The sequence below is a fragment of the Pithys albifrons genome, chromosome 2, assembly GCF_047495875.1.
Source record: "Pithys albifrons albifrons isolate INPA30051 chromosome 2, PitAlb_v1, whole genome shotgun sequence".
NCBI lineage: Eukaryota > Metazoa > Chordata > Aves > Passeriformes > Thamnophilidae > Pithys > Pithys albifrons.
The window spans coordinates 68812320-68839739 of record NC_092459.1 but is presented as its reverse complement, the minus strand read 5'-3'; the positions used below and the strand labels follow the sequence as shown (position 1 = coordinate 68839739).

The window sequence follows — 27420 nt, the reverse complement described above, 5'->3', positions numbered from 1 at the left end:
TCCTAAATATATGAATTAAACATGATTCACTTGAGTCAAATAACTTCCCTAATGTTTAGATTATCTAATTAGTACATATAAGCAATGCATATGGCAAAAGAACCCCAGTAACAGAAGTGCCTGTAGTGTTGTTCTAAATGAAAGTGTGAGTCCTGAGTACAGACAGTGTTGATAGCCCTATAATTAAGGAAATGCTAATGACTCATTATATCAAAGAGGTCATTTGTGGTTGAATAAATACAACTTAAGACTGACATCTATTAACTTGGTTCATGTTTATTTTTTTGGATACTCGAATTTTCTTATCCTGGCCACCTGGAAGGTGATTGTCAACTGAGAACTCCTTTGGGAAAGGTTTATGGCTGATGCTACCCTACCTAAACAGAAGCCTTTGCTTATTGCTGCAAGGTGCTGTCTTCCTCCTTGTCCAGTGAATGCTTGTTGCAGTCTGTGGTAGCAAAGTGTTTCTCAGTCTGCAGAGTGTTTCTCAAGCAGTGGTGGAAGAGAAGAGAGGTCTGTACGACAGTCTGGAAAATCTCACTTGTTTTTAGAAATACAGGAAATAAGACTAGAAAGGAGGTACTGTATCACTGAAGTAAATTCACACTGTTTCTAGCAGTGGTATAATACAACATATATTTTATATATATATATACACACTCTTTTTAAGATGAATCTTATTCACCTTATAAAGCTGTTAAATATTTTTAATCTGTGAAAGTAAATAGAAGAAGCTTCAGAGTATCAGATACCTGTATTTTCAGTCACCTTAGACATGGGCATTCCTGTGCTGGTAGTGTTAAGCTTCAATTGTTCGCTTTCTGTACTGTTAAATTTCCACATCCATAAGCCATATTCACTGGGAGAACACAATGCTCTTCCAGCATTTGCTTCATAGCTTGAGTGAGCCAAACTTTTCTGCTCTTGGGCCATCCTGATACCCCTGATCTGCCTCTGCTTTGTTTCAGCATTTCCTCCTGAGCGTGGATGTCTGGTACTGATGTGCTGGCTCAGAGATTCTCCCAGTGCTGCAATGTGCCATTCCCTTCTCTCCAGGAAAAAACATCCTAATGCCATTTTTTTCCCTTCTTAGAGCTGCATAATACGAACAGCACAGAAACTTTCAGTGAGAAGCTAATGTTCCCAGATATTTCTCTACTCTGTCATTTCCGAATTATGAGGCTCTATTTTTATTAGTTCTGCAAGATATCATGAGATAATCTGTCCTATCAAAATTAATTCCAATTCTGTTACCCTACGTCTCAAAGTCATCTGATTCTTAAGCTGTGTTCTGACTTTGTATCATCCACAAAGTTTATTACTAGCAATTTCTTTTAGTCTGCCATGTGAATGGCTTAGTATTGCCTGGGTATATTAGATTTGAAGTCTCTTTTTTTCCTGGCCCTCCTGGTATCAGCAAAATACTTGAAAAGAAACTGTGGATATTCAAATACTTGATGGCAAGTTCATATGTTTGGTGTTTTGTAAGAGCAGATTTGTAATAACTTCATAATTATTGGATTTGATTTTTTTTGAGTCTATCAATTTAAGATGTCACTTGCTTATGCTTAATGGAGGTCACCCTGCTCTCATTTAATCTTCTGTTTTGGGATATAGACAGCAATATGCCACCCTAACCATCAAAATGAGAACTGGAGTAACATCATATGTACTGTTCATTTAAGCTATCATTGCTTCAGCAACCTCATCAGAGTGACACAGGAGTTGGTCCTCGCACACTCCCCTGGTAAGGCCTGATGCAAGGTCATACTTGAGGAAGGTGTGGCAAGAGAGAGATGTGTGATGGATCAGGTGTGGTTTTCTTTGTCCTAGGGTGAGTCTGTGTGCCAGAATATGAAAGTTGTTTGGTTGTCTCTTTAGAAAGCAATGGCTGATAAGGGCTATCAAAGGCTGCATTACTGAACACTGGAGATCACTTAACACCTTATTTTAAATTGTTTCTCACATACTCTTCATGTTTCTTCTCCCAGCACTCATCTCTTCCACCTGTGCATACTTGTACAGATGAATATACTAGGCTTCCTGGTTTGTGTACATCAGATACTGAATAATTTAATAAAAAACCTGACACCAGCTACCACTCGCTAAGATGCTTCCTTCTACTAAGGACAGAGCAAAACTTTTCATGATACTTCTTTTGTACATTTCTTATTCAGAAAATCTGGTTCATAGTGCAGACCTCGTGTAGCAGTCATGACAGAACCACTTACAGCATAATTCTCCAGAGTGCCTTGTACATCCTCACAGGCCACCTCAGCAGAACATATTATTGATGTGCATGCCAGAAACCCATGTTAAACTTCAAGAAGGTGATGTGTGTAAATCCTTTATTATTTACTTCAGAAATAGTTGAGTGCAAATAGCACTTGTTTCTTAAGAGAGATGAAGTTTGTGCAAGGTAGAAGAGTAGCTTAGTGCTGTTAAATTAGAAGTGACATCTGGAGCTCCACCTGCGTTTTGTGTGGGCAGTGATTACTTGTGTGAAGTGCCATTTGTTGGACATCATGAAGTACTGTGACAGACACTGCCTGTCCTCATGGTTAACAGGAGGCTGTAGCACATCTGGTCTTTACTGTTCGCAATGATGTCTGAATGACTGAGCACAGTTGGGACAGGGTTAAGGAAAATGGGTGATATAAATGATTTGAAGTCAAAAGTATTGTTTTTATTGGACCAGTTGACATACCTGGAAAACTGTAAAGGATTTTCATGCAGAAATCCTTTTTCAAGTTTAAGACAAATTGCAATATTCAGATTAATTTCAGGTTGAGAACAGTTGATTGAAGATTAATATATCAATTTCTCCATTTAATCTCTCAGGGGGAGGAGAGTTGGTACATACATATTTAGGCAGAGTAGGCATATAGAACAGAGAATGACAGAATTATCTGTGGAACACTAATGTATGTTGGAACATACAAGCATTGTGGAGGTGGCAGAAACAATAACTTCGTAGTCATCCTTTCCAGCTATCTTCTGACTGATTTTAATATATTATACAGTAGGCTTTCCTTGAGAGGAAACAGAAGTTACTCATGTGGATCTACCAACATGGAAAACCTGCAGATGTGCTCAGGACAGATACCTGTTGTTTCTTCTCAATTAACTTTGTACTGTAAGACCATCAGTAACTTCTTCCCAAAAACGTCTTGGGGATCACATGCTAGCTGGAGATGGTAGCTTTTGCACTTTGTTTCAGGCTGTCACGTCCCTTCTGCTGATAACTAATTCCCATGAAGAAGTGAACGTTGAGGTCTTTATAATAAACCAAATGGTCTTAATGTACCATTTGTAAGAGTGAATGGTTTACTCAAGTGGCTAGGTAGGGACAATATTTCTTAAAGATAGACAGGCTTAAAAAGTAATAAAACCTATAAGTAGGTCAAGGATGCCTGAAGAAAAAATGATTTTTGGTTTGTATGTGTGTGTAGGAAACAGCTTGAAAGAAAGTATTGAAACAAGACGTGTTCCTTCTGCACAGTGATTTGCAGTGAATGAACTGTAACCATTTTTTCTTTGCTAAGCAGTCCTTTTGTGGTGCTACTCCTGCACACAGTAGAAAAAGCTTTGTTGTCTTGTGTTTTCAACAAGTAACCACATCCTGACGAGATGTGACTGCCTGATTTCACGCCCATACAAAGCAAATGTTGGTGTCTTAGGAACTTGCCAAGTGGCATGTTTTCTTTCACTGTTTTTTGGTACTAGCTCCTTTGATCAACACATACTGTCCTCAGTCATCTGTGGCAAAAGTAGCACATTGCCTGTGCTGGAATATGTGATTCTTGAAGAAAAGTAAATTAAAACAATTTCCTGCAAGCAAGTACTGAAATTAATGGGACTTAGAACATGACTATATAAAAAGGCTGTACTGTGCTTATGTTTTTCCTTGCAAGCACACCCAGTAACTTACTGTGATGGATGGGGAATTAAAAATCATCATTTCTGCCTTCCTCTCTGTTAGTAACCTCTGCCCTTAAAAGCACAGCCGTGTAATTAATTGAAGTGTTATCCAAGGGAATTGCTTACAGGATCTTCCATGGGAACTTGGGCAAAAATCTTCAAAACCAGACCTGCAGCCAACAGAGAAGAGTTTCTCTTTGTTTTCCTTTTGAAATTTGTGTGCATAATTCCCCATGCCCTGTTCCTGTCACTGGCCACCTACTTTTTGCTGCAAGACAGCTTTAGGTAAGAGGAAAAGAAGTCCAAAGACATTGTGATGTCATCAGCTCCAGTAAATGGGCAGGGAATGGGTGGTGGCAGCACTAAGGAAAGAGGGGGCTGGATTTTGGTTTTCCCTTCTGTTTAAATATCTTAAGCATTTTCCTATGGGTTGATGACCAGGACCTCTGTGAACCAGATAACTCTCTGACACCTCATTGGTGCTCACATGCACACATGCATGTGATGCTCACATAGAGCAAAGAGTAGAAGGGAGTCTGCTTGATGCTGAAGAGCTGATGCCTTGTTAGGCTGTGCTCCCTGAATGACCTCCCCTTCATCTTGGGGAAGGGAGAAAAGCATTGCCTGACTTTCCAGCTGCAGGATTTTTTTCCTCCAAGAACTACTCTTTTTCCCCCTCACAGGAAAAACGTTTATGCTTTTTTATAACAATAAGTTTAATTTTTTTTCCTCCAGGCATTGACTTTTAGTAATGTTCCAGCTCTGAGATTCAGTTTCATGTGTAAACTTACAGCAGAATTCTTGTCTTCATGTTTTCCTCATAATACTTTCAGCTCCTTTAGATAAGAAGCAAGCGGAGACAAGAAATAAGTGCCTGATCAGGTTAGAAGGCATAGTGAAACACTAGAATAGCCTGTGCAAGGAGGCTGTGGAGTTGTCAATACTTAGAAGTATTCTGTAAACCTTTTAGGCAGCTTTGCAATTAGTAGGTATAGTAAGTATCACTGAGGGGTTTAACCCTGTTTGTAGTAGACAGAGGGTTTTTGAGTAGTCCAGGGAAGATACAGACTTGGTTTTTTATTTCCCTCTAGACTTAATGCTGTGAGAAATGTTTAGAAAGTATACCTCTAGTTTGAAAATCTTGAAAGGTAGTAAGTTATTGTAGGTCATTCATACACAGGCAGACATGGACTAGACAATAATATCTGTCAGTCTGTTTTTTCCTTATTTTTGCAGTTTTTTAAAATGCTTTCATCAGTCTTCCATGCAAGGTACTTGTTCATCATGCGTCCATTCACCCTGTCTGGTCTTTGAAATGGTGGTCCCAGCTTCCCCACTTGCCTTGCTTTAATTTGTATTGAAGAGCTTACTATGCTTATATGATATATTCCATAAGAATTTTCTGAGTTCTTTTTCTTGATGTTGCCTTGATTAAAGAAAATGAAGTATGTCATGGTGGGAAACAGTTGCCTAGCTCTTTAAAACTGATTACTTACTTGAGATCCTCAAATTATTGTACTTATTGTACATTTGTGAATCAACACATAACTATGCTTTTAATTGCATTTTAAAACAGGCACTTTTTTAGTTTGTCTTGTAAACAAATGTTTTCATGGCTTATCACATAATCACAGAATGAGTGAAGTTGGAAGAGACCACAGTAGGTCATATGGTCCTTACCAAGAATAGGTAGATCTAAGTTGCTAACAACTTCTGCAGAAAAACAGTGTGAACTGTTTTAATGACTCATTTTTGAAAACTTTGAGGTGGAAGATAACAAGACTCAATAAACTCTGTGTTTTTCTTTTTCCCTTATTTTTTTTCGTATGACTACTTATAGTTCACGTCTGCCTCAGAGATGTTTTCTTTCTCGTTATTGGTTCCAGAAGTGCAGGCATTGAAGAAGTTCAGATTTGTGCAGTGAAGGGCTAGGAAACAATCTACTCTAGCAGGAGGTAAAGGCTGTTTTGTGTAGCAGGATGAAAGCCTATTTTTATTTCAGAAAGGTAGAAAACCTTGTAATTCCTAAGCAGACAGAGTATCCATGTTAGGCATTTGAAGTCATGTTTTCTCCCTGCCACCAGCTTCTTTTGCAGCTAATTATAATGTGCTGCTAATTATAATGTGCTGCAAGGACTCTGCCTTCAAAGCAGGGAGTGGAGATTTCAAGTTTCATTTGATTTTTCTCCTTCCTTTGCATTAATTGTTTGAAAGCGTCGCTGAAGGAATTACTTTGAAAGAAAAGAATCTTCATAATGTGGCTGAATATGAATTTACCAGCTCTGTTGTAATGCTGAAACTCCAAAACCTCATCAAAAGGGAGTGAGGAAAAGCCTTGGAAATCTTAGACCAGTCCTGTCTGGGAGCAAAAGAATCTTTTTTTTCCCCCTGTACAATTGATTTCTACTTACACAATATGACTGGTGTACAAAGAGGAGGAAACTTCCTCCTGTCATCTGTACTGTGAAGTAGGGAAGGAGGGTATGCATGAATGACCTTGAGAGGCTGAGCCACCACAGCAAGTTGCTGGGTAATAGATTTCTGTGGAAGGTTGTAGAAGTAACCTGGTAGCACAAAGTGCCACTACTAATTGTAGCTTGAGATTCACAAAGAGAAGAGGGACTGGAAAGAAGGAGAAAGAAAGGGTAGGAAAGATGAGGGGCAGAAATATGTTAAGAACTTCGAAGCTGGCAGATGGTATTTATTGTATTTAAATACAGAGGCGTTTCTGCTTTGTGTTTCTGCAGCAACTGCCTGAGCACATCAGTGATAAATGGAATGTGAAGTGAGGAGTAGGAACCTATTTCTGCAGTATTTATTCAAACAAAAATCCTGCTTATGTGAAGCCTGAAGAATCAAACCACATCTAGAAATATTTTTGCCTATGCTCTTTTGGAATATATTTGAGACTGAAGCTATATAAGTGAAGGGCTCCATACCTGTGGCACGTCTATATAGTGATATATGATATGAGTTTTGTTCAAATCCCTTGGGAAAAGAAAAAATAAATAAAAAATTCACACCTGAAGTGGGTTGGCTTTTGTCAGGTAAAGTTGGCTTTTTTTGTCAAGAAAGCCTCACCATCATCATCTGTACTATTTATTTTAGGGAATAGATTTGATGGCAGTAGAGGTTAAAAAAGAGGGAATCCCATCTGGCAGTCATTTCTTCTCTTCATTGAGTTCTTAGTTAAGTTAGAAGCAAACTAATCCTGTCACTAATTTCCTTTCTTTTCTGTGATTGTATTTTGCCCTAGGATATGACTGTAGATCTTATAAAGGTTTGCAAATTACTTTGTTTTTTCCCCCTCAATTTTTATTCAATTTTGCTATGTTTTGTGGAGTGGAGGGCTTTTATTTCCATTTTAATGTAATAGAATGCTATGGCCTTGGAAAGATGTAAAATTGTGTAAGACGCAGCTCTTAGCAGGGAAATCTGGAAATATATGCTTCTGTATCTTCACAGCTGTCTCATTGAGATGTGATCATCTTTGGCTTTCATTGGGAAATTAGTTTCCAACCAGTGAAATCTGCCATTGCTCGGTTATCATATGGCAGTCTAAGTCTCCCTCTGCAACTGTGACTATTGTTTTGATGCATAATAGGATGGATTGAATACTCTGTACTCCTGCTGGGGTTGTAGTTACCTGCTCTGGCTAGAAATAAGTAGGTGAACTGACAAGTCAGTCATTAGTCTGTATCATAAACATGCTTTTATCATATTAAGGTAATTAGATAGAGATTGTCTATTAGCCTGGCTGTAACACTGTTAGGTAAAATTCATTCATGTCATTAATGCCTGCTCTCCACTGTACAGCACAATGTTGTCCAAGAGCTTCAGACACTTAATTTTGCTCATGATGACTGCACTGTGGATAACTTGTTCCTGGCTGTTTTCTGGTTTTGGTCATTAGTTGAGACCAGTAGGGGACCTAAATTGAAAGGAATCCAGAAGTGCATCCAGTACTGACCTAGTTTTGATCTTTCCTAAGGTGAATGAGGAATTGTGGTGCTTTCAGGCTTGTCTTGAGCCAGGAGGGCATCTTGGATGTCTCATCCGTCCAGCAGAGGCATTCATATGGCACAGCTTTTCTGAGAAGGAGATATGTTTCACTTAACAAGGAATAACCCCTGGCATTGGACCTTTGCTTTGGTTCAGAACTTTTGTGGTAGCTTTGACAGGAAGCAAGCACGTCCCCTAACTCCTTTTCGGTCTTGACAGACAGCTCTCACTTAGTGCTGTGATACTCCCAGCTCAACACGTAGGCTGCTTGAGGAGAACCACTGCTTTTAGTTTTCCTTTTTCCAACTCTGTGGAAGTAGAGCTTGCTGAGCTTCTTGATTTATTGACTCACCTCAGCTTCCTGTGCCCCACACCAGAAAGATTTCTCTAAATAAAGGTTTGATTCACAAGTCTTGTTATTAGACCTACAGGTACAAGCAAAACAAATACAAAGCCTGCAGTGCAGTCCTGTGCTTGATAATGGGATAAGCAAATAGGAACATGAAAGGTATATGATAGTAACTAGGTTACTGCTGGGAAACCACGCTTCAGCTTGTAAAGATAGCTGTGTTTTAAACAGCCCGCATTACATGTTCTTCATTACAGCCCTTTCATTGCCATGTGCTGTTGTGATGACTGGTATTTTCAACATGATACTAATTTGTGGTTTTGTATATACTGTATTTCTTGTTCTTTATTTCAGAGATGGTGATGTTGCTGGAATGGTGGTCAGGCACCGACTGCACCCTCTACACTGACCCAGAGAGTTACCACAAGTATGGGAAGGAGAATGCCATTGTAATCCTTAATCACAACTTCGAAATTGACTTTCTCTGTGGATGGAACTTTTGTGAGAGATTTGGGGTCTTGGGGGTGAGTTCATTTAGAATTTTAAAAAAATTAATTCTTTTTGGATGTGGAAAAAAACCCCAACCCAAGTTATTTATGTTTTTAAATGTTAACGGATATGTGCTCGAATTTCACCCAGTCACTGTCCAGAATTAGAGGTGAACCTATAGCAATACAGTTCAAGTATGTGGAATACTGAGACAGGATTTCTTGGGCAACCACAGAAATTTTAAAAGTGTTGCAGTTAAAGCTGATGAAGGAGATATTTCTTTAACTTGTGGAGGTCATTACAGTTACTTGTCTCTCTGCTCTTGCTAGGTAACTATGACGGTTCATTGTGCTGCAGAAAGATGAGCTGTTCCATGATTCTTTCCAAGTAAATTATAGACTTTATTTGCTTTTATCCAGTGTTGTCTTAAAAATCCACAGCTAGTGTTTGAATGATGTAGCCTGCCTCTCTCACAAGGAAAGAGCAGCCATCTCAAGTGAAAGCAGTAACCAACTTATGGCTAGTAACAGATGGAGGAGGAATGAGTTACCCACGATTGAATACACTGTTATATTAGTCTACAAATAAAGTCTGCATTTGTTTTCAAGGTTTTGTTTCCTGTACCTGCAGCATCCTTCTAGCTTTGATACTGGCCACTGTCAAAAGTCCTGACTTTAGATTTTGCGAACCTATTATTCTTTTGTGGCCTTTCCTTTGAACTCTTTGCATTTTCTGGAAATTTAGGCATCACTCCAGTGACTTCCAAATTACAATAATGGCTGTCTGTTAAAAAACAAACAACAAAACCCCAACATAAATAGGGACGATAAAAGAGGAAAATGAACCTAAGCATTACAGGCCCTGCATGTAGCCAAAATGGCTGTCGCATCCTAACTACTGAAGAACAATTCTGCTCTAATGTCTAGGACTTGAGCAGAGAATTGAAGGATGGCATGGGACAGTAGGAGATGTAGGGAAACCTGTTCCTGGCAAACAGATGTTCATGCAAAAAACAGCCTCCTATTTATGTGCTCTTTATACAGTGGTGCTTTAATATAGTCTGTCTGATTTTGTAAGCCTAATGGCCTCAGTTTTCTAAATAAAACTGTGTTTTAGGGAGTCAGTCGCTTCTTCAGAAAGCACCAGTGTAGAAAATGAAAGGATTGTTTCTATACAAAGTAGTAGGGGTCTACAAGGTCAAAAATACCTTGTTTTTTCATTGGTGCTGTGGGATTGGATTGAATCTCACTAGCTGTAATTTTTTTTTTGTCATAGCTTTCCAAGTTAATCAGGATTCTGTTTTAGTTTATGCTGTTCCCTATGCATAAGAATGCCACAACATAGAAGCATGCCTGTTGAAGGCTTACTGTGTTGCACTAACTGAAAATATTTTTTCCTTTTTTTTTTGCATACTTGCAGTTATTACTCAATTTATAATTATGGTAATCTTAGGATTCTTTTAGGAACTGATATATGTTGGGGTTTTCGCTTTTTTTTTCTTTGCTTTAAAAATCTATTTCAGTCTTGAGTAATGTATTGTGGTTTTACTTCCCAGAAACTGTTCCAGAAAGAAATAATTCCCATGTGCTCTCATTTGCATAGATGTCTTCACTCAGCAAAGCAGTGCATTTCTCTGTTGGGGCAACCAGCTAAGGTTCATCTTAAGCCAGGTTAACAAAAAAATAAAGGGAAAATGCAGCAGAGTTTCCTCATTGGACTGTTTGTATTGGTACAGTGGTACTTGGCTTGGGGCACTGCAGGGGTAGACGAATGTGTAGGGATGGGGAATATAGGTTGGTTTGACTTTGTGCTGCCTTGCATCAGTTTTCAGCATGTGAAGCTTCAGTGCATGGTGTGGCAGCACAATTAGGAATGTAAGAACCATTATGTTAGGGCTGATGTGTAGGAAAAGGATTTAGAGGGAAAAGGCAGGTGTCTGGTGAGATTTCTAAGATGTCCCAGCCTCCAGGGTTTTGTAGCTCAGAGACTTTGTGAGGAGTTTATATTTAATGACATTTAATTGTAGACTCCATGAAGTTTCTCTGCAAACTTTAGGTATCTGCCAGCACTTTACTCAGCCCATCTCACATCCACTGCAGCTGAAAAGTACATCTTGCACATGCTGTGTCCTGCATCTGTTCTGGTGCTTCTCTGCCTTGTTTGGCATGTTTCAGATACTCTTTTCTGCCTTAAATAATCCAGTGAAAAAAGGAGAGATGACTGGGGAAGCAGGAGAGGAAGAATATGAAGACAGCTTAGAGCCAAAGGAGTTGGAACTGGTTGTACTTGGCTGCAGCAGGGGGATAGAATGACACTGTTGTGACATCCAGCTGTACCCTGCAGCCCTGGGAGATAATGGCAATGCTCTTAACAGTGTCACATGCATGTGTTCAAACTCTCACCATTTTACAGCTTGAATTTTTTATTAAAGGAAGCCATTAAATGTTGTCATTTTTTGCTTAGTTGTTGTTTACCATCCAGGCACCACAGAGTAACTTGCTCACTCCCTGCTTCCCATGGGATGGGGGACATAACTGGGGGGTAAAATTTGTGGGTTGAGATAGTTTATTAGGACAGGAAAGGAAGAGACAAAAATAACTATGAGGATGGTAAAAGAATCAGAATTACAAAACAAATGATACACAATGGAGTTGTTCACCACACTTCAGTTCCTGAGCAGGAGCCCCCAACCAGTTTTACCCCTAGTTATATACTGAGCATGACATTATATGGTATGTAATCCCTTTGGCTAGTTTGGGTCAGCTGTCCTGGCTATGTCTCCTCCCAGCTTCTTGTGTCCCCCAGCCTACTTGCTGGCAGAGTGGTGTGAGAACCTTTATTTAGTGTAAACACTGCTTAGCAACAACTAAAACATGCACATGTTATCGAAGTTACTCTCATTCTAAATCAAAATACAGCTACTGGGAAGAAAATTAACTCTATTGCAGCCAAAACCAGGATCTTTTTTTTGTTTGTTTGAAAACAATATTAAAAATCCTTCAACCTCTGTTGCCCCTTCTGTCCCCAAAAGGAAAAAGAAAGCCCCATTTCCTTTTAGATTTTAATTATGATATGAAAACTGCCTCTTCTGGTCTTAGTTGCAACATTAAATCTGTGCATTTTTCTGCTCGTTCTTTTGTATCTCCTCTCCTGTCCTGGCTCTTTCCTTACAGCCAAAGTGCCATAATCTCAGTGGATTTATAAAGCTTTCTCAGTGTGGTTTTGTTTTTATCAATGTTGGTTTAGGAAATTTTTTTGCCGGTTTTGGCATGGAGTAGGAGTAACATAGTTTCTTGCCTGTTGTTTTTAGGTTTGTGAATCCAAGTGTTCTTCTAAGGACTCAGATCTTATATGACATGAGATTCTCTGCTTTCCTGGATATTTTTTTATTGGCTCTGGAAGAAAATGTGGCAAAAAAACCCAAATATGGTGCTAAGAATTTGAGAAATATGCATGGAGAATGGGGGGGAGAGAATGAAAATACTAACATTTCTTTTGCTTTTAACTTTTTTTTCTTAATATGATATTTTTGGAGCACCCATTGAAAACACTGAGTACTGAGTGAGAGCCAGAGACCTGTTCATTTGTAATGGAGAAGGAGAAAACCTTATGAAAAAGCAGTTCCGTGCTCGCTTTTACTCTTGAAAGTTATTGTAGCTGCTGAGATTATCTCGCTAGTGTATGGATGTGTAACTGTGCAGCACCAAACCTTACATGATTTTGTTCACTGTTGTTGGAAAATAGAAGGAAGCAAACTTCACAAACAATAAAGTCAACAGGGAGTTCAGGAAAACCTGCATTCAGCCCAGATTATAATCACTTATGTATGTATTCCTCTTGTGGGGGGGGGTTGAAGGGTTCTTTGGGTTTTGTTTTCAGTCCCTGACACCCTTCAGCCAGACATTCCCACCTCCTTGTGCTGCCAGACCTCAGAGTTGTGTGCAGGAGGAGGGGTATGTAGGGGTCCTTGATGCCAAGTGATGCCAAGGGCAGCATAGATATCCTTGGGGACAGTTGAGTCCTGTCTTCTGGTGACACAGAGGTGGCTGCAACAAGCTGTGAGGGAAGGAGGTGCTGGGGTGCCAACTTGACTTTCATAGAGTGGAAACAGCGCAGCCCCAACAGTACATAGCTTTGTCCACACCATTGTTTCCTAATAAAAGACAGGGCTGTTACTGTGATCCTGAGCCAGGGTTACTGTGATGATTGTGTTGTGGATGCTCTGCTTTTCCACTCCATGCTGGTATGATGGCTGGAGATGCTGAGTCTGGTGTCTGTGTGTTGCTTTGTTGTGGAAATAGAAGCATGGTCTTGGTGACAGGTCCTTGCACTCTGCTGTGCCCTTCCTATTTCCTGCCTGTGACATTCCAGTCACAGGATTTACTTTCTTAGCAGTAGACAACCCAGCTACTGTATCACCATTTAAACACATTAGTAGCATTTAGTTTCTTTAAAGTGTGTTGCTAACCATCTCACTGGAAACAGACCCGCTGGTACACCAGAAATTAAAATCAGGACATAGGCATGGTCTGAGGAGGGGCATTGTTGTTCAGGATTTTTATCAAAAACACTTTAATATGCCCTCTGACTGGACTGACTGCTTCATTGCTTGATTTGAGCAGGCAATGGTAGAATAACTTTTCTAGTAATTTAGTAACCCTTTTTCTGAGATGAAGACATTAATATTGGCAAAAACTGCCTATGTTTTAAAGCTAAACCTGCTGGTTTATCTCTTTAGCTTCTGATGTCTCTGGTGTTTCAAGCTATTAATGCTGGTGTTTCTGTCTCAGCAAAACATAAATGTTATTCTGAGGGGCTCATACTGTATGAAAATATATTCATTTTCAAAGAGACCATGTTTCTCATAAAAAACCTTAAGCACATGTAATAAATTTTAACCTTAACTGACCACTCAATATGTCAGGAAACCCAAATTTTATTTGAGTTGTTTATTTTGAAGCGTACTATTGGAAAAACTGATCATGGCTTAAATATAGGTGTGAGAAGAGACTTTTGTAGGTTATTGTGTGTGAGTGGTAGATGTGTGAGCACAGTAGTTTATTTGTGAATTTTAGTGTATTAATAGATTTTTAACTAGATTTGAAGGGGAAAGGGGACAAAATCAGGCTTCTAGAGATAAGGCTGGGTGTGGCATGCCTATGTTTGAGAGGTGGTGTTCTAGTGAGGTTCTTTGGTCTGGTGTCTCTGTGGAAGTAGGGCACGGGAATCTATGCAGCAGCAAAAGCACAAAGGTTCTTGATGTGTTAGAAACCACAGAAGTGCCTGAGAATGGTCACAAAGGAATTGGGGCTTCTGCCCAGAAAAGGTGCCAGAACCAATGGCCCAACTGAAGTACATGTGCACCAATGCACATGGCATGGACAACAAACAAGAGGAGTTGGAAGCCATTGCATGGCTTGAAAACAGTGATATCGCAGTCACAGAAACACAGTGGGATGACTTGCACAGCTGGAATGCTGCAGTGGTTGGCTATAAGGTCTTCAGAAGGAATAGGCAAGGAAGGAGAGGTAGTGGGATAGTCCTGTTTGTTAGGGAGTGTTTTGATTGTCTGGAGCTGGATGATGGTGATGAAAGGGTCAAGTGTTTCTGGGTAAGAATCAGAGGGAAAGCCCACAAGGCAGATATCCTTGATGAAGAGGCAGAAGAAATGTTCTATAAACATCTAGGACAAGTCTCACAGTAGGTAGCCTCTTGTTCTTATGGGAGACTTCCACTTACTAGATGTCTTCTGGAAATACGACACAGCAGAGAGGAAGTCTAGGAGGTTCCTGGAGTTTGTGGAAGAGAACTTCTTGACACAGCTGATGAGAGAGTGAGCTAGGGAAGAGGTCCTGCTGGACTGGCTGCTCGTGGTGTGGACAGGTGCAGTCTCTGCTAGATAAAAAATTGGCTGAACGACTGGGCCCAGAGAGTGGTGGTGAATGAACTAAATCCATCCGGCATCAGATTGCTAGTGGTGTTCCCCAGGGCTCAATTTTGAGGGTAGTCCTGCTTAACATCTTTATCAGTGATCTGGACAAGGGGATCAATTAAACCCTCAGTTTGCACATACCACCAAGATGGATAGTAGTGTTGATCTGTGGGAGGGTGGGAAGGCTCTACAGAGGGATCTGGACAGGCTGGATCACTGGGCCCAAGACCAACTGTATGAGGTTCAACAGTATAAAGTGATAGATTCTGCCCTTGGGTCACAACAGCAGCATACAGGTCACAACATCCCCCAGGCTGGGGGATAAATGGCTGGAAGCTGCTCAGCAGAAAACGACTTTGGGGTGCTGGTTGCCAGTGGCAGAACACGAGCCAACAGTATGCCCAGGTGGCCAAGGAGGCCAATGGCATCCTGGCTTGTATCAAAAATAGTATGGCCAGCAGGAGTAGGGAAGCAATTATCCCCCTGTAGTCAGCACTGGTTAGGCCACACCTTGGTACTGTGTCCAGTTCTTGGCCTCTCACTAAAAGAAAGACACTGAGGTGCTGGAGCAAGTCCAGAGAAGAGCAATGGAGCTGGTGAAGGGTCTGGTGTGCAAGTCTGGGAGCTGGGATTGTTTAGCTTGCAGAAAAGGAGGGTCAAGGGGAGACCTTATTGCTCTCTACAACTGCCTGAAAGAAGGCTATAGCAAGGTGGGGATTGGTCTCTTTTCCAAGGTAATAAGTGGTGGGACAAGAGGATGCAGCCTCAAGTTATATCAGGAAGATTTAGGTAGGATATTAGGAAAAAAATTTTCATGGAAAGTTTCATCAAGCATTGGAACAGGCTGTCCAAGGAAAGCAGTTGAATCTTCATCGCTGGAGATATTTAAAAGGCATTCAGATGTGGCATGTAGAGACGTGGCTTAGTGGTGGACTTGGCAGTGCTGGATTAATGATTGGTCTTGATAATCATAAGGGTCTTTTTCAAACTAAGCAATTCTATGATTCTAAAATACAAACTTGTTCTTGTAGGCAGCCAAAAGTTTGTTACTATTTGCATTTAACACAGCACATTAGCATGGGCTCGGACATACATCTTCTTAAATATTGCTATGTTACCTTTCCAACATGGAGAAGATATAGTCAATATAAAACATGAGAAATTAGGAGCCTAACTTGTCTTTCCATCTTGATGTGTCCCAGGAGTATGATGTGAAGGAGTGCTATATTTCAAAAATAGATTGGTTGGAATAATCAAAAGTATGTCAGTGCTGAGGGCAGCCTGAAGAGCAAATAACTTATAAGCCAAATTGCTGCTGCTAATGGTTTGCAGCTACAATGAACTTGTTTTGAAACTGTAAAACAAATTTTTTTGGACATTCTCTGCTGGCACAGTTATATCTTGCTGTTTGTTGTGCTGTTTGATCAAGATGTGTTGAATAACTGAGGCTGGATATGCAGAATCAAGATTTTCTTTCTTTGACAGCATAGCTGAGCAAATGCTTTTAAAGTAAGCTTGTAAAAATAGTTTTTCTTTTTTGTAATGTTGGTGCAGTCATTCACAAAAGGGGAACTTCATGTCTATTTCCATCTGAGCGAACTTGTTCAAAATAAATTAACCTGCTTTAAAATATTATTACTGTAGATACGTTGTTGCTGTCCAGCAGCAATTTCTTTAAACATCTGTTGAAATCACCCAGTTCTGAGCACTGAAAAAGCTTGACTTCCTTCAAGAAGGCAGCTTACATGATAAAAATTGGCACTTTTTAATGAATTTTATTCCGTTGAACAAGGTGAATTTGAAGGTTAGGGGTAACTGTCACATATTTTACCAAAGCACTTTGGTAAAGAAAACAGTGCCTGAAGTCATCTAGAGTTGCATTTTTTCCCCAGTATTTACACAGGAGCTGTGCATGTGTAGATGTCTGAAACGGACCAGACTGTAGCTCTAGTTATGGTAAGAGAGATTGTAGCTCTTGAGGGAAGGCCTAATGTATTCCTCCCACTTCAGAGCAGTCTTGCCAATATGATGCACTGAGGAGTTTCCTTTCCCTAATTAGTTCTGTCATTAGCCTTCCTTCCACTCCTAGGACAGATGGGTGCACAAAACAGTGTGAGGTGACTTAGCTTCTTTTAATGTGCATCTGAGGAGTCGTACTCATGCGTGTCTAGAAGGCCACTTTTAAATTTTAAAAAAGCATTGGCACAGTAAATGAACAAGAACATGCCCTAGGGAAGAATTCAGACATCTGTTCTGCTTTTGTGGTTATACCTGTGCCACATAACACCTTCGCTCACAATATCGTTTCTTGGGGGAGGGGGAAAAAAGGAGTGGTAGCAACTTCTCTTGTGCCTTCTGTGTAACTTGTACGCTTCTTAAAATATGCAAAACATTAGAAAATAGGTATGGTGAAGTAGTTATTTTAGGTAGCTTTTTGGACTGGAATTCCTGCCTTTTAAAGTCTGGGAGAGAGGGCTGGCAGATTCTTTGCTGACTCTGTGCTCTGGGAGCCTTGTACATTCTATACAGAGCACAGTTCGGTTAGTTTATGGTAATTCTTATGATAATGAACACTTACTGTACATAAACTTTAAGAGTGTATTGGATTTTTTTCTCTTTTGAGGGGGTGAAACTGTTGCTGTTGCCCTCAATGTACAGTGGCTTGTGTTAGGCTGTCGCTGAGGTGAGCAGTAGTTCCCTAAGGTTTTATGCCTCCTCACTCAGCTAGAAACACTTTGCATCTGTTGGGGTTTCTTGAGCAAAGCCTTGACTCAGATGTCTTCCTCAGGCACATACGGTGGAGAGGAACAGAAGAGCATGTGAACTGGTCTGTGTTCTTTTTACTGGAAGCTATGCTGTACATGGCCTACTATAAAAATGCTCTTTGGAGGCTTTTAAAGCTATATGATAGAACTATTTACACTTATTTTGGAAATAAGAAAATTACTTGTATTAAGAGTAACTGAGAAAAGGAAAAACCAATAGTGTAGGTAAAAGCAGAGCTAAGGAGAGTGGTAGGAAGAGAGCCTGTTTCTCTCTGCCCAATTTGGGAAGCTGGAAGAGGAGTCTAGGCTCAGTGTTGCTGCTGTGATGTAGTAGGGACTAAGGTAAAACATCGCTTGAAATTGAAATGACAAAAACTGCTGAATACTACGGCTGCTCCTTGTGGGAGAACTGGGTCTGGAGTCCTGATCTGAGCCTATCACTGAGATTCTGAAGGTCTCAAATGCTGAAGAAAGAGCACTTTATTACAAAGCATTAAATCATTTGATAGAGATGGTTTCTGTATGCTTAGAAATGGAATTGTCTGTCATCTTCTGTTCTGCTTCTGTGTTAACAGTTGCTAGTGAAGCTATGCAATGTGCACTTGCCTTCCAGTCTTATGAGCTTTGAGATAGCTTAATTATTTAAAGTATTTTCCTTCTCAAGAACTAAGAGCAGATGAAATAAATGAGCTGAGATAAAGAATTAGGTCAGGTCTCTTCCCCTAGCAACCAAATGAACAACAGTGGCCAAAAAAAATAAAAGTAAATATTTCCTGTTGATAGTAACTTCTATCATTAAATAGTTTCTACTAGTCCAATGTCCTGGAATCCGTCTGCTGAGCACTTTGATGGGCTAGCTTGTAAAGATATCATAGTTAGAAATTGGACTGGAACTACTCCATCTGTCCTTTAAGAAAATGTCACTTTTTCAGGAAATGCTGAAGCAACAATTTCTATATACACGGAACACACACATGTGCGATCTTATTAATTAAATAACCAAGTGAAATGTAGGACAGCTTACTAGTGTGGGCTGGCTTGAAAGACAGGAAAGGACCAAGTGGAATCAGTTCTCCTGTCCAAAGGGATGTCAGTCTGAGGTGATCACATAGTTAAATTCTGGAGTAAGATTTTACTTTTGGAACTTCTTGAATGCTTAATAAATCACAGACTTCTTGTGAAGGGTCTGGACCAGTCACTTCAGTGTCTGACACACCTGTGAGGCAGGAAGAGTGTTTTGGGGTTTTTTTTCTGCTTCAGAAGCAGGCTTTGAAGAGAAATGCACTACTGTGTGTATTTCTGGCCTTTCGTGGACAAACCTAAACACACATCAAGTATACTTATTGCTGCTTCTGTTTCTATTGCTTAAGGTTTCTTCCACTGTTAAACGTTGCATAGCATCAATATGTTGTACAGCAGTGGTTCTGTGACTCTGCTTCTCTTTTTTTTTTCTGTCATGGTTAGAACTCCCATCTTTGGGGAGAAGTATAGCGGTTCTTAAAGGAACTTGAGTTGCCACTTCCCAGGATCTGCTTGAATTAAGAATTAAAAGTTTCTGTTGGTATGGTTTGGGACTTTTGGATGAATTCATCAGTCTTTGAAGGAATTTGGCTTCTGTTTTGTGTTTCAGGATTTGGGTAGGATAGACAAACACACATACATACATGTTTAATTCTGTATGTCTTTTGTGTAGATATCTGATACTAGATTTAACTATTCTGTCATAGAAGAACTTTTTTTTCTTTGTTTTGGTTTTACACTGGAACTTTTCAACGGGAATCAATATATAAGTATCTAACTGCATGTGTCATACCCATGTTGAACTCTTAAGTGGTTTAACTCTGTTTTACTTGCTTTGATTCTGTTATGCAGAGTTCCAAAGTGCTTGCAAAGAAGGAGCTCTCCTACATGCCTATCATTGGCTGGATGTGGTATTTTCTGGAGATAGTCTTCTGCAAGCGCAAGTGGGAGGAAGATCGGAAAACAGTCATACAGAAGTTGCTAAGTCTCCGGGACTACCCTGAAAACTTTTGGGTGAGTGATGACTAACAAGTGGGTTGTGAGGGTTGGGAGGGATGAAGGGCACAGATAGTACTTGATACTCAACAAGTTGCTCCTGAGAACTTTGATTTGAACTTCCTGGCAGTATCAGGAGAGTTTTCTCAAAGAATTGAATTTTCTCTGAAATTTTCCATGTAATAATCTGTCTTGTCTGTTTTCTTCCTCTGTAGTATGTAGCCCTACAGATTTTACTGCAAAAATACCTGCACTGTGATCCATTCACTAAATTTTGTGTTTCTCTAAATACAGGAGCCTGGATAGGTATAGATGCAGGAGTTCATGGCAGTGTAACAGGTGATGTGACAATGTTGTATTGAAACACATCAGCCGTATTCTTTATCTCAGCTCCCCTCTTGCCCTAGATTGCAGAGTTCATACTAGTGTTTTCTCCTTCCCTGTGATTTTGCCTTTCCTGGGAAGGTGCTTGGTCAGACCTGGCCCAGCAGAAGTGGAACCCACAGAGAAGTACCTGGTCAGAGATGTGGCCCATTAGGGCCATTGGCCACGTTACAGGGAGAGGATTGGTATCACTTTTCAGTAACAGGAAAGTGTGCTGTTTTGCATTACTATAATTTTTTAGTATTGACCCTGCCTGGCATTTCCTATTTGAGAATGAAAAGCCTTTGAATTTTTCTCTTCTCAATAATCAGAAAAATCACAGTTCTCACGAGTGAGTGATGGCAGTGAGTGATGGCAAAAGGCAATTTAGTTAAAGAAATTGTATCTTAAGCAGCCTCACCAGAGCCTACAGAAACTATTGTTTAGGAAGCAGTTTTCTCATGAAGATGTAAATGCTATATGTCTCATTCTCTTAAACAAACCTTTTTTTTTTTCGGTCATTGATTGAAATGAGTGCTAAGCAATCAAAACTAATCTTTGTGCTTCAGTAACATTTAAATGACTTCCAGGCAGGAGGCTTTGTAGCAAAGGGGCCATTCTTAATTTTTAGTTTCAGTTTCTCTCACAGAGATTTGCCTGTGCTCTATGACTTTTAAAATGTGTTGAATGACTTTCTATGCACTTAGGCAGTTCAACACTAATCAGTGAGCACAAACCACCACCATCCTGTAGATACTGCTGTAGAGGGATTACAAAAAGGAACTATGCTTACCTGTGGGAGATAGATGTTGATGTACACCTGGGGTTATTGCAGTGTGAAATTTTAATTTGCCTTCATATAATGACATACGTAAAAAGGCACAGCATTAGCACCTTCTTGGAAGGTAGACAGGCAAACCATGGAAAGTGGACTATGAAGATTTTCTTGTCGGTTTCTGTATGTTTCATCTCTCTCCTTAATATTAGGTTCGTGATACGTGAGTTAAGGTGCTCTTTGGTGAGCTGGTGTTGAAGCTTGGCCAGTTTTCTTCAATCTCTGTTTTTGTTGGCTACATTTTTGCTGTGGGTTATGAGCCCTTAGCTTCTGTGATTTGGCAGTGCTGTCTGATGTGTTAGTTTGCATTCAGGCTTGGCAGAAAGCAGATGAGCAAGTGGTAAAATCTCCAAAGATCTTTGTGCTCTCCCCTGCCTTCCAGTGGCAAGACTGATTGTTCATGTCTGAACACTTCCACTGGTATAGTTCATAAGGGCATGAGGCTTTCAGTTGTTCTTCATCTGCTGCCTTACAACTGTTATCACTTCTGTCACTGGCATCAAAGTTACTACCTGTACCTGTCCATGGTCCTCATGCCATAGTGAAAGCCAGCAGGTTGGAGTGAAGGGGAGCAAACTGGGCACTGAAACCTTTCCTAGAAGTGTGTTTAGTTTAGACACTTACCAAGTTTTAGATACGATGATACCTGAACACTTCACCATCAGTGACGCATTTGCAACAGGAATATATTTTGAGTGTAGAGATAGAATGACTCATTTAGAGAAATCAAGTCATTCTGATAACAGGTAGCAGAGCAGATGTTAAAGCGTAAAGGATGGCAAGTTGGATCAATGTTTGGTTTTGACTTTTTTGTTGGGTTGGTGGTTGGTTGGAATTTTTCACTTCAGTCAGATAAGTTACCTATGTGTGTATGTGGCTACAACTGTCCCTGCTAGTAGTGTTAACTTGGGCTGTGCTGGTGGGAATCAGAGAGACCTCTGCTCAGTCAGACACAGAAGACCTGAGCTTCTGTCTAACTGTAGTTCTCTCTTGGTTTTAGTTCCTGATTCATTGCGAGGGCACAAGGTTCACAGAACAGAAGCACCAGATTAGCATGCAGGTAGCCGAAGCCAAAGGTCTGCCCAAGCTCAAGTATCACCTACTGCCACGAACCAAAGGATTTGCTGTCACCGTGCAGTGTTTGAGAAATGTAGGTAAGGAAAGTCACAGGGAACAATGCTAAATCATTATTTCACCTAGCTGCTGTCAGTTTGCCATGCTTTTCTTTTTCCTGTAGCATGTGTCCTAGCAGAAAAGCCCTGGGATCCTTTCTGACCTTTTTTCCGCTATGCTGTGGTTTTACTAATAAAGTCCTAGACCAACTTGGGGTTTTTTATTATTATTTTTGTTTTGCTTTCTGTTACCTTGACTTTGTGTTGGAGAATCTCAAGTCACATATTCTGTACCTATGGCCAAAGGATAGTATTTCTTAGGATTTACTAAGCTATTCTAAATGAAGCAAATGCATCACTAGAGAATATGAGGCAGTGTGTCTTAAAATATTTTCTTGTGGTAGATATCTGCCCCAAATGACATAATGTTTAAATAAAAACATAATTCCGCTTTAAATTCCTGTATAGATTTGCTCTTTAGAGTTTCTTTGTGGACCTGAGGAAGGGGAGTAGATCTTGACTGAAGATACATGTAGGCAAAATTTTTAAACTGATTATTTCGGCATTACAGAACATGAGTAAGTTTTTCTTTGTTAATGTTGTTCCCAACTCCCTACCCCCCAGTTAAGTCTGGTTACTTGCATAGAAAAGAAAAAAAAAAAAAAAAAAAGACAGTGCTAATTAGCCACAGTACATTATCTTTGGGGTTTGGTAGATTTATCTATTGTTAAAAGGCTGGTATGTAAGAAAGACAAAATGGTTATAGGTTTAGAAGAAAATGTTCTAGCCTGACTGAAGCTAATATCAAAACTTCTTTTGTCTTTTAAGACACGTTTTCATGTGGCATATTTGGGATAGCTGCTGTAAAAAGAGCCTTGCAGTCAGCTGTCTTGCTATCTGTCATACTTCTACATATTTTCTTGTGAGTCAGATAGATCATATCGCTGTTGTAGCTTATCAGGCACCTGCAACTTTCCACTTCCAAAATGGATTGTATAGCTTCAATCTTCTCTGCTATGTGAAGAAAAGGTAGGTTATGTTAGGTATCAGCAACTCCCTTAAGGGCACAGTTTAACCTTGCCTTGGCCGAGGGCAGGGTGGGTGGTAGACTTGAGGCATTGAGGAATAGATGAGTCAAAACTCTGTGACCTCTAATGCCCTGAGCTGGGAATCAGGGACAGGTTATTTTGGTGGTGATTTTGTTCTTTTCACTGCCCTGTGTAATACAAGCAAAACATGGTATGATTGTGGACAAATAGTTGATTTGTGGGGAAAATGTTTCAAAAGGAAACAATTTTAGGAACCCCAAGTAACGTTTTTAGAAAGTTTTGGACATTCATACAATACACTACAGTAACACTTACTAGGATCCTAAATATTTGAAAGACCTTCAGAAAAAGAAGGCTGAGACTACTAGATTAACTGCATACTTAAGGGAGTGTGTGTCACTACCTCAGTCCAGAAGCTGTGCCTTACTAGATCAAGCAATATATGGCCATTAAGATGGTAGTATTTCCCTGTGTGTGTTCAAGAAGAAGCACAGAACCATAGCTTCTCATATATAGTTTCAGCAAAAACTGTCAAGCTTAAAACCCCAACCAACTCTGTGGGCTTGATGACCCCATATTGGTGTTGCCGCTTCTTCTGGGTACATTGCTTTACTTGCCTTGTCACTTTTTGCAATGAGAAGAAGATACAAGGGTTACTGCCTGAGTTACTTATCAGCGGATTGTAAATAACCACCGATACGGTGGCAAGGTTTCTGCTTCCAGGAGCAAGGCTAGGAAAGCGGCCAGCGGTGCTCCCTAGGATCAAGCCCCTTAGAAGCGAGGTAGGCTCTTCCCACCCCCGGCCCGGCGACCACCCCGAACGGAATAAATCCACACCAGCCGGGGGTCCACGAGGAAAAGCCAAGTTTAATGCCGCGCGCTAGCTTTTAAGGAGAGCATGGGAATTCCCCGGATGTAGGCGGGGAAGAGGGGCGGAGACGGGATGGAGTGACGCACTTCGTTGGGTGCATGCAAACGAAGGGAAGGAGGGAGGGGAGGAGCGGGAAAAAGACCAATAGGAGAATGAGGTGGGTGGGTAAATTCTACCGTAGGGCTTCTGGCACCCCGGGGCAGGGACACCCCCCGCCCGGGCTCCAGCGGCACCTCGTGGGCGTCACCACCGGCAACCGCCCCCATGGCCGGGTCGGGCCAGGACAGGGCACTGCGACCCGGAGGGTTTTGTGGGAAGAGGAAACTTGGATAAGGAACGACTAAGGGAAAAATAACCAGGGTAGCCACATTAAGGGTATAACATTTAAACTGGGGAAACATCAATATAGGGTGTGAACTTATTAAAGTCCTTATAAATCTCTCGCAGAGCTTCCATATTCGGGGAGCCGGGTTCCTGGACTTCGGCGTCCTTGTCTATCCATCTCTTGTAGTATTATTGCCACTGTATAAACCCCGGGTCTCCTCCGACAGTTACTATATGTTCTCTCCTGCAGAAACAAGAGGTACATGGGAAGAGCACTTAAAAAGCCTTTGTAAACAATGTCTTACTCCTAGAACTCCATGTAACTTTATTATGTAGAGATAACAAGGAGGTCCAGGTGCATGCATATTGAATAGAGAATGTGATGGGAGTCTGCTTTGACAGTCCATAATCTAGATATGTAAGTTCTATCTGGAAGGTAGGTCAAATCTGTAGTGGGATATATCCCTGTGCATCTCTAAAAGTGAGAGACTGATTCTGAGATGCCTGAGCCCATTTTGAGCCCTGCCATTTAAGCTACTGCACTCTCAGCTCTCCCACAAGGGTTGGTGGGCCTGGCTGAAGTGCCTTGCCGAAGGACATAGCTGCAGTTCCACATAGGAGTGAAGTCAAGACACAGGTCTGGGACCAGTTCACAGTTGTGTGGGACAGAGCTTCTATTTTTTTCCTCCTTTCTGGCAAAGGTGTGAAGCACCTTGTCTGAGTCTGGATAGATGCTGTTTTTCTGTCTGTAGAGGTTGTTCACCCATAGTAGCAGTGATCAGAGGTTGGTCCTCTTCAAAACTTTGTATCATCTCTTCATGCTACCTGGTACAGTCATTCTGGAAGTGGTTCTGAAGTACTTCTGCAGTAGCTGGAAATAGACACTGGTGACATCAGTCTGGCATGTCCATCTGTTTTGAAGAGCTTAGCTTCAGAATAAGTTTATTCAATGTGCATACATGAAAAGCTGCCTCCATACCAGTGATGCCATTTCTGTCAGGATAAGCAGATATATTTAGATAAAAATATCTTTCACGTAAAAGAACAAGTAAAGAACCTTCCCTCCTCTTTTCTTTCATAAGTTTTAATGGAATTCTTTTCTCCTCAGAGACTTTCACAAATTCAGACTTCTGCACACAATTAGATTCCTAAAGAAGTGCTTTTAATATTTTTTTAACTTGTTCTAATAATTTTGTCAGTGATCATCTCTACCGATATGGTAGGAGAGACATGGTCCCCAGGAACCTAATTTCTAGAAGCTATCTGCTGTTTTAATAAACTGCTGTGTGCTACCTGTACTGGTCATGGAAGCAAATGAAAATACAGGTCTGTTTCTAAAACACTCATCCATTACTTACAGTAAAAATAAATGTCATGAATACTCCAAAAGATATATTTAACTGTTACTTTTATTGCCTGGCTCTATATCTGGCAGTTCCTTTCAGCTGTTTTGATTTACTTAAGACTTGTGTTTAAAAATATGGCTCACTATGGATTGTAGATAAGCCCAAGTTATGTTGTGTACCTTTTCCTCCAGTTGTGCATGCTAGGAACTGCTGTCCTAGAGGGAATGCATAAGAATAAATTCCAGAGTTATGTTCTCATGGAGTTCAGTATGACAGCGTTTGGGAGTATTTGCAATGACTTTTTTCTTCCCTTGAGCTGTAATTTAGTCCTGGATTATTTTTTTTCAAGTGGGTTTCTAGTCATCATCCAGAGCAATGTACCAAGTTTGAGTGGATGAGTGATTTTTGACCAAGCTGACCAGAGCAATGAAATGTTAAATCAAAGGATTGTGTCAAAGCAGTGTCATACCAAAAGTGCAGTGAATTCCGCTGTAGCTTCCCTTCCCTTCCCTTCCTTTCTGTAGTCTTCACTTCAGATCGTTGTGTGCTAGAATGAAGGTGCATGTAGGTGTACTGATGCCCTGTGGGCTGGTTTGTCAGATGACCCACCATGATTCTTGCATGATCCACCATGTCTACAAAATAATGCATGAAATTCAAGAGGACAGTTGAAGTGAGAAAAATCCTCACTAGATATGTAATCTGAAGATTTTTTTTAAATATTGAAGTTAAGAAATTAAATCTTCAATTCTTAGTGTGGAGCTCTCTGTCAGAATGCTGTACAACAAACAAAGATAAAGATGTGAAAAAAGCTGTGCAGAGATTAGAAAACAAAATAAAAAAACCCTAGCTTTTTTGACAGGAAATAGCAATTCAGCTGGAAAAATTTTGGTTTTAGTTATAATCTATTCTGAGCCTTTGAAAAGGCTTTCAAATATTTATGTTTGGTTTTTAATGAAAAAGAGGTCTGAAGATATAACTTCTTTAGGAAAATATTTCACAATTGAAGCAAAACTTCATTTGATGCTGCCTATATTAGCCTTAGAGTGAGACAGTTGTTGCAATCTTTCCAAGATACTGTGAAGTTGTTTTTTTACTTGTTTCAGAAAGTGAAATTTCTGGACTCTTCAACTTTGGATGAGAAAATCATGAGATGTCCAGTTCTAATTATGTAATTACAAAAGCTACGTTTAATGTTAACCAGTTCCAAAATGTCACAGAGCATGCTAGTGGTGCTTTGGCCATGGAAGCTCTCTGGCAAATGTTAATTTCATGCAGTCTATTTCTTTGACACTTCTGATGCCGTGAATGACCCTTCCCCCCAAAAACAGGACTTCAAGCCACGTTAGTGTAGGGTAAGATAAAAAGTAAAGGTCCTTTAATAACACAGGGCCTACAGCCCACAGGAATACAGGATGACATGCATGTGTCCCAGTTCTAGTTTCCATGGCTTTTATAATAAGATCTCTCCACTCATTGCTTTACACATTTCTTAGTCCAGCCCAAGTCCCACCCCTGTCCAACCCCCTGGAATTGGGACTGGGGTCATCAAGACCCTCTGTCTTCATCAACTCTTCTTCCTCAGGCACACAAAGGTCTCTTGGACTTCATCCAGTTCTGGCTTTTGGGTCACTCTGACCTATGTTTATGTTTCATTCTGTAGGCCTTCTGATATCCTTCAGCTCTACTTTGGAAAGGAGTCTAAACAAGATTAATTAACTAAAGGAATTTGAGCTCCCTGTTCTGGGACAGGGGTAGTGATAGAAAGGCATTAAACTTAAACTGTTAGAAATATTAACTTTCTAAAAATCCACAACTACTGTGTTCTTAAAATCTACAAAATGTGAAAATCAGAACAAAAACCCCTTTGGCATCACTTCTATTGTTCTTTTCCTGCACTTTTGGAATGGAAATGCTGAAGTCTTTAGTTATCTTCAGTTATATCTGGATATAACAGAGGTCTGTTTACCCCTGCACATGTTATCATTGCCTTGGGTTTGGCACTGCTTTGCACCAAAACACTTCAGTATTATTAAAAGGAACTGG

General features: G+C 40.3%; 1 protein-coding gene across 2 annotated transcripts in view; it reads left to right on the top strand.

The window, feature by feature from the left end:
• The window catches only part of AGPAT4 (1-acylglycerol-3-phosphate O-acyltransferase 4), a 78442-nt gene that overhangs the window by 31900 nt on the left and 19122 nt on the right, over positions 1-27420 (top strand). For both annotated transcript variants that reach the window (XM_071549416.1, XM_071549415.1), the window contains 3 exons: positions 8627-8796; positions 19331-19492; positions 21673-21826. In XM_071549416.1, coding sequence (XP_071405517.1) covers positions 8629-8796; positions 19331-19492; positions 21673-21826 — 484 coding nt within the window. In that variant the 5' untranslated portion in view covers positions 8627-8628. The remainder of the gene's footprint in view (positions 1-8626; positions 8797-19330; positions 19493-21672; positions 21827-27420) is intronic.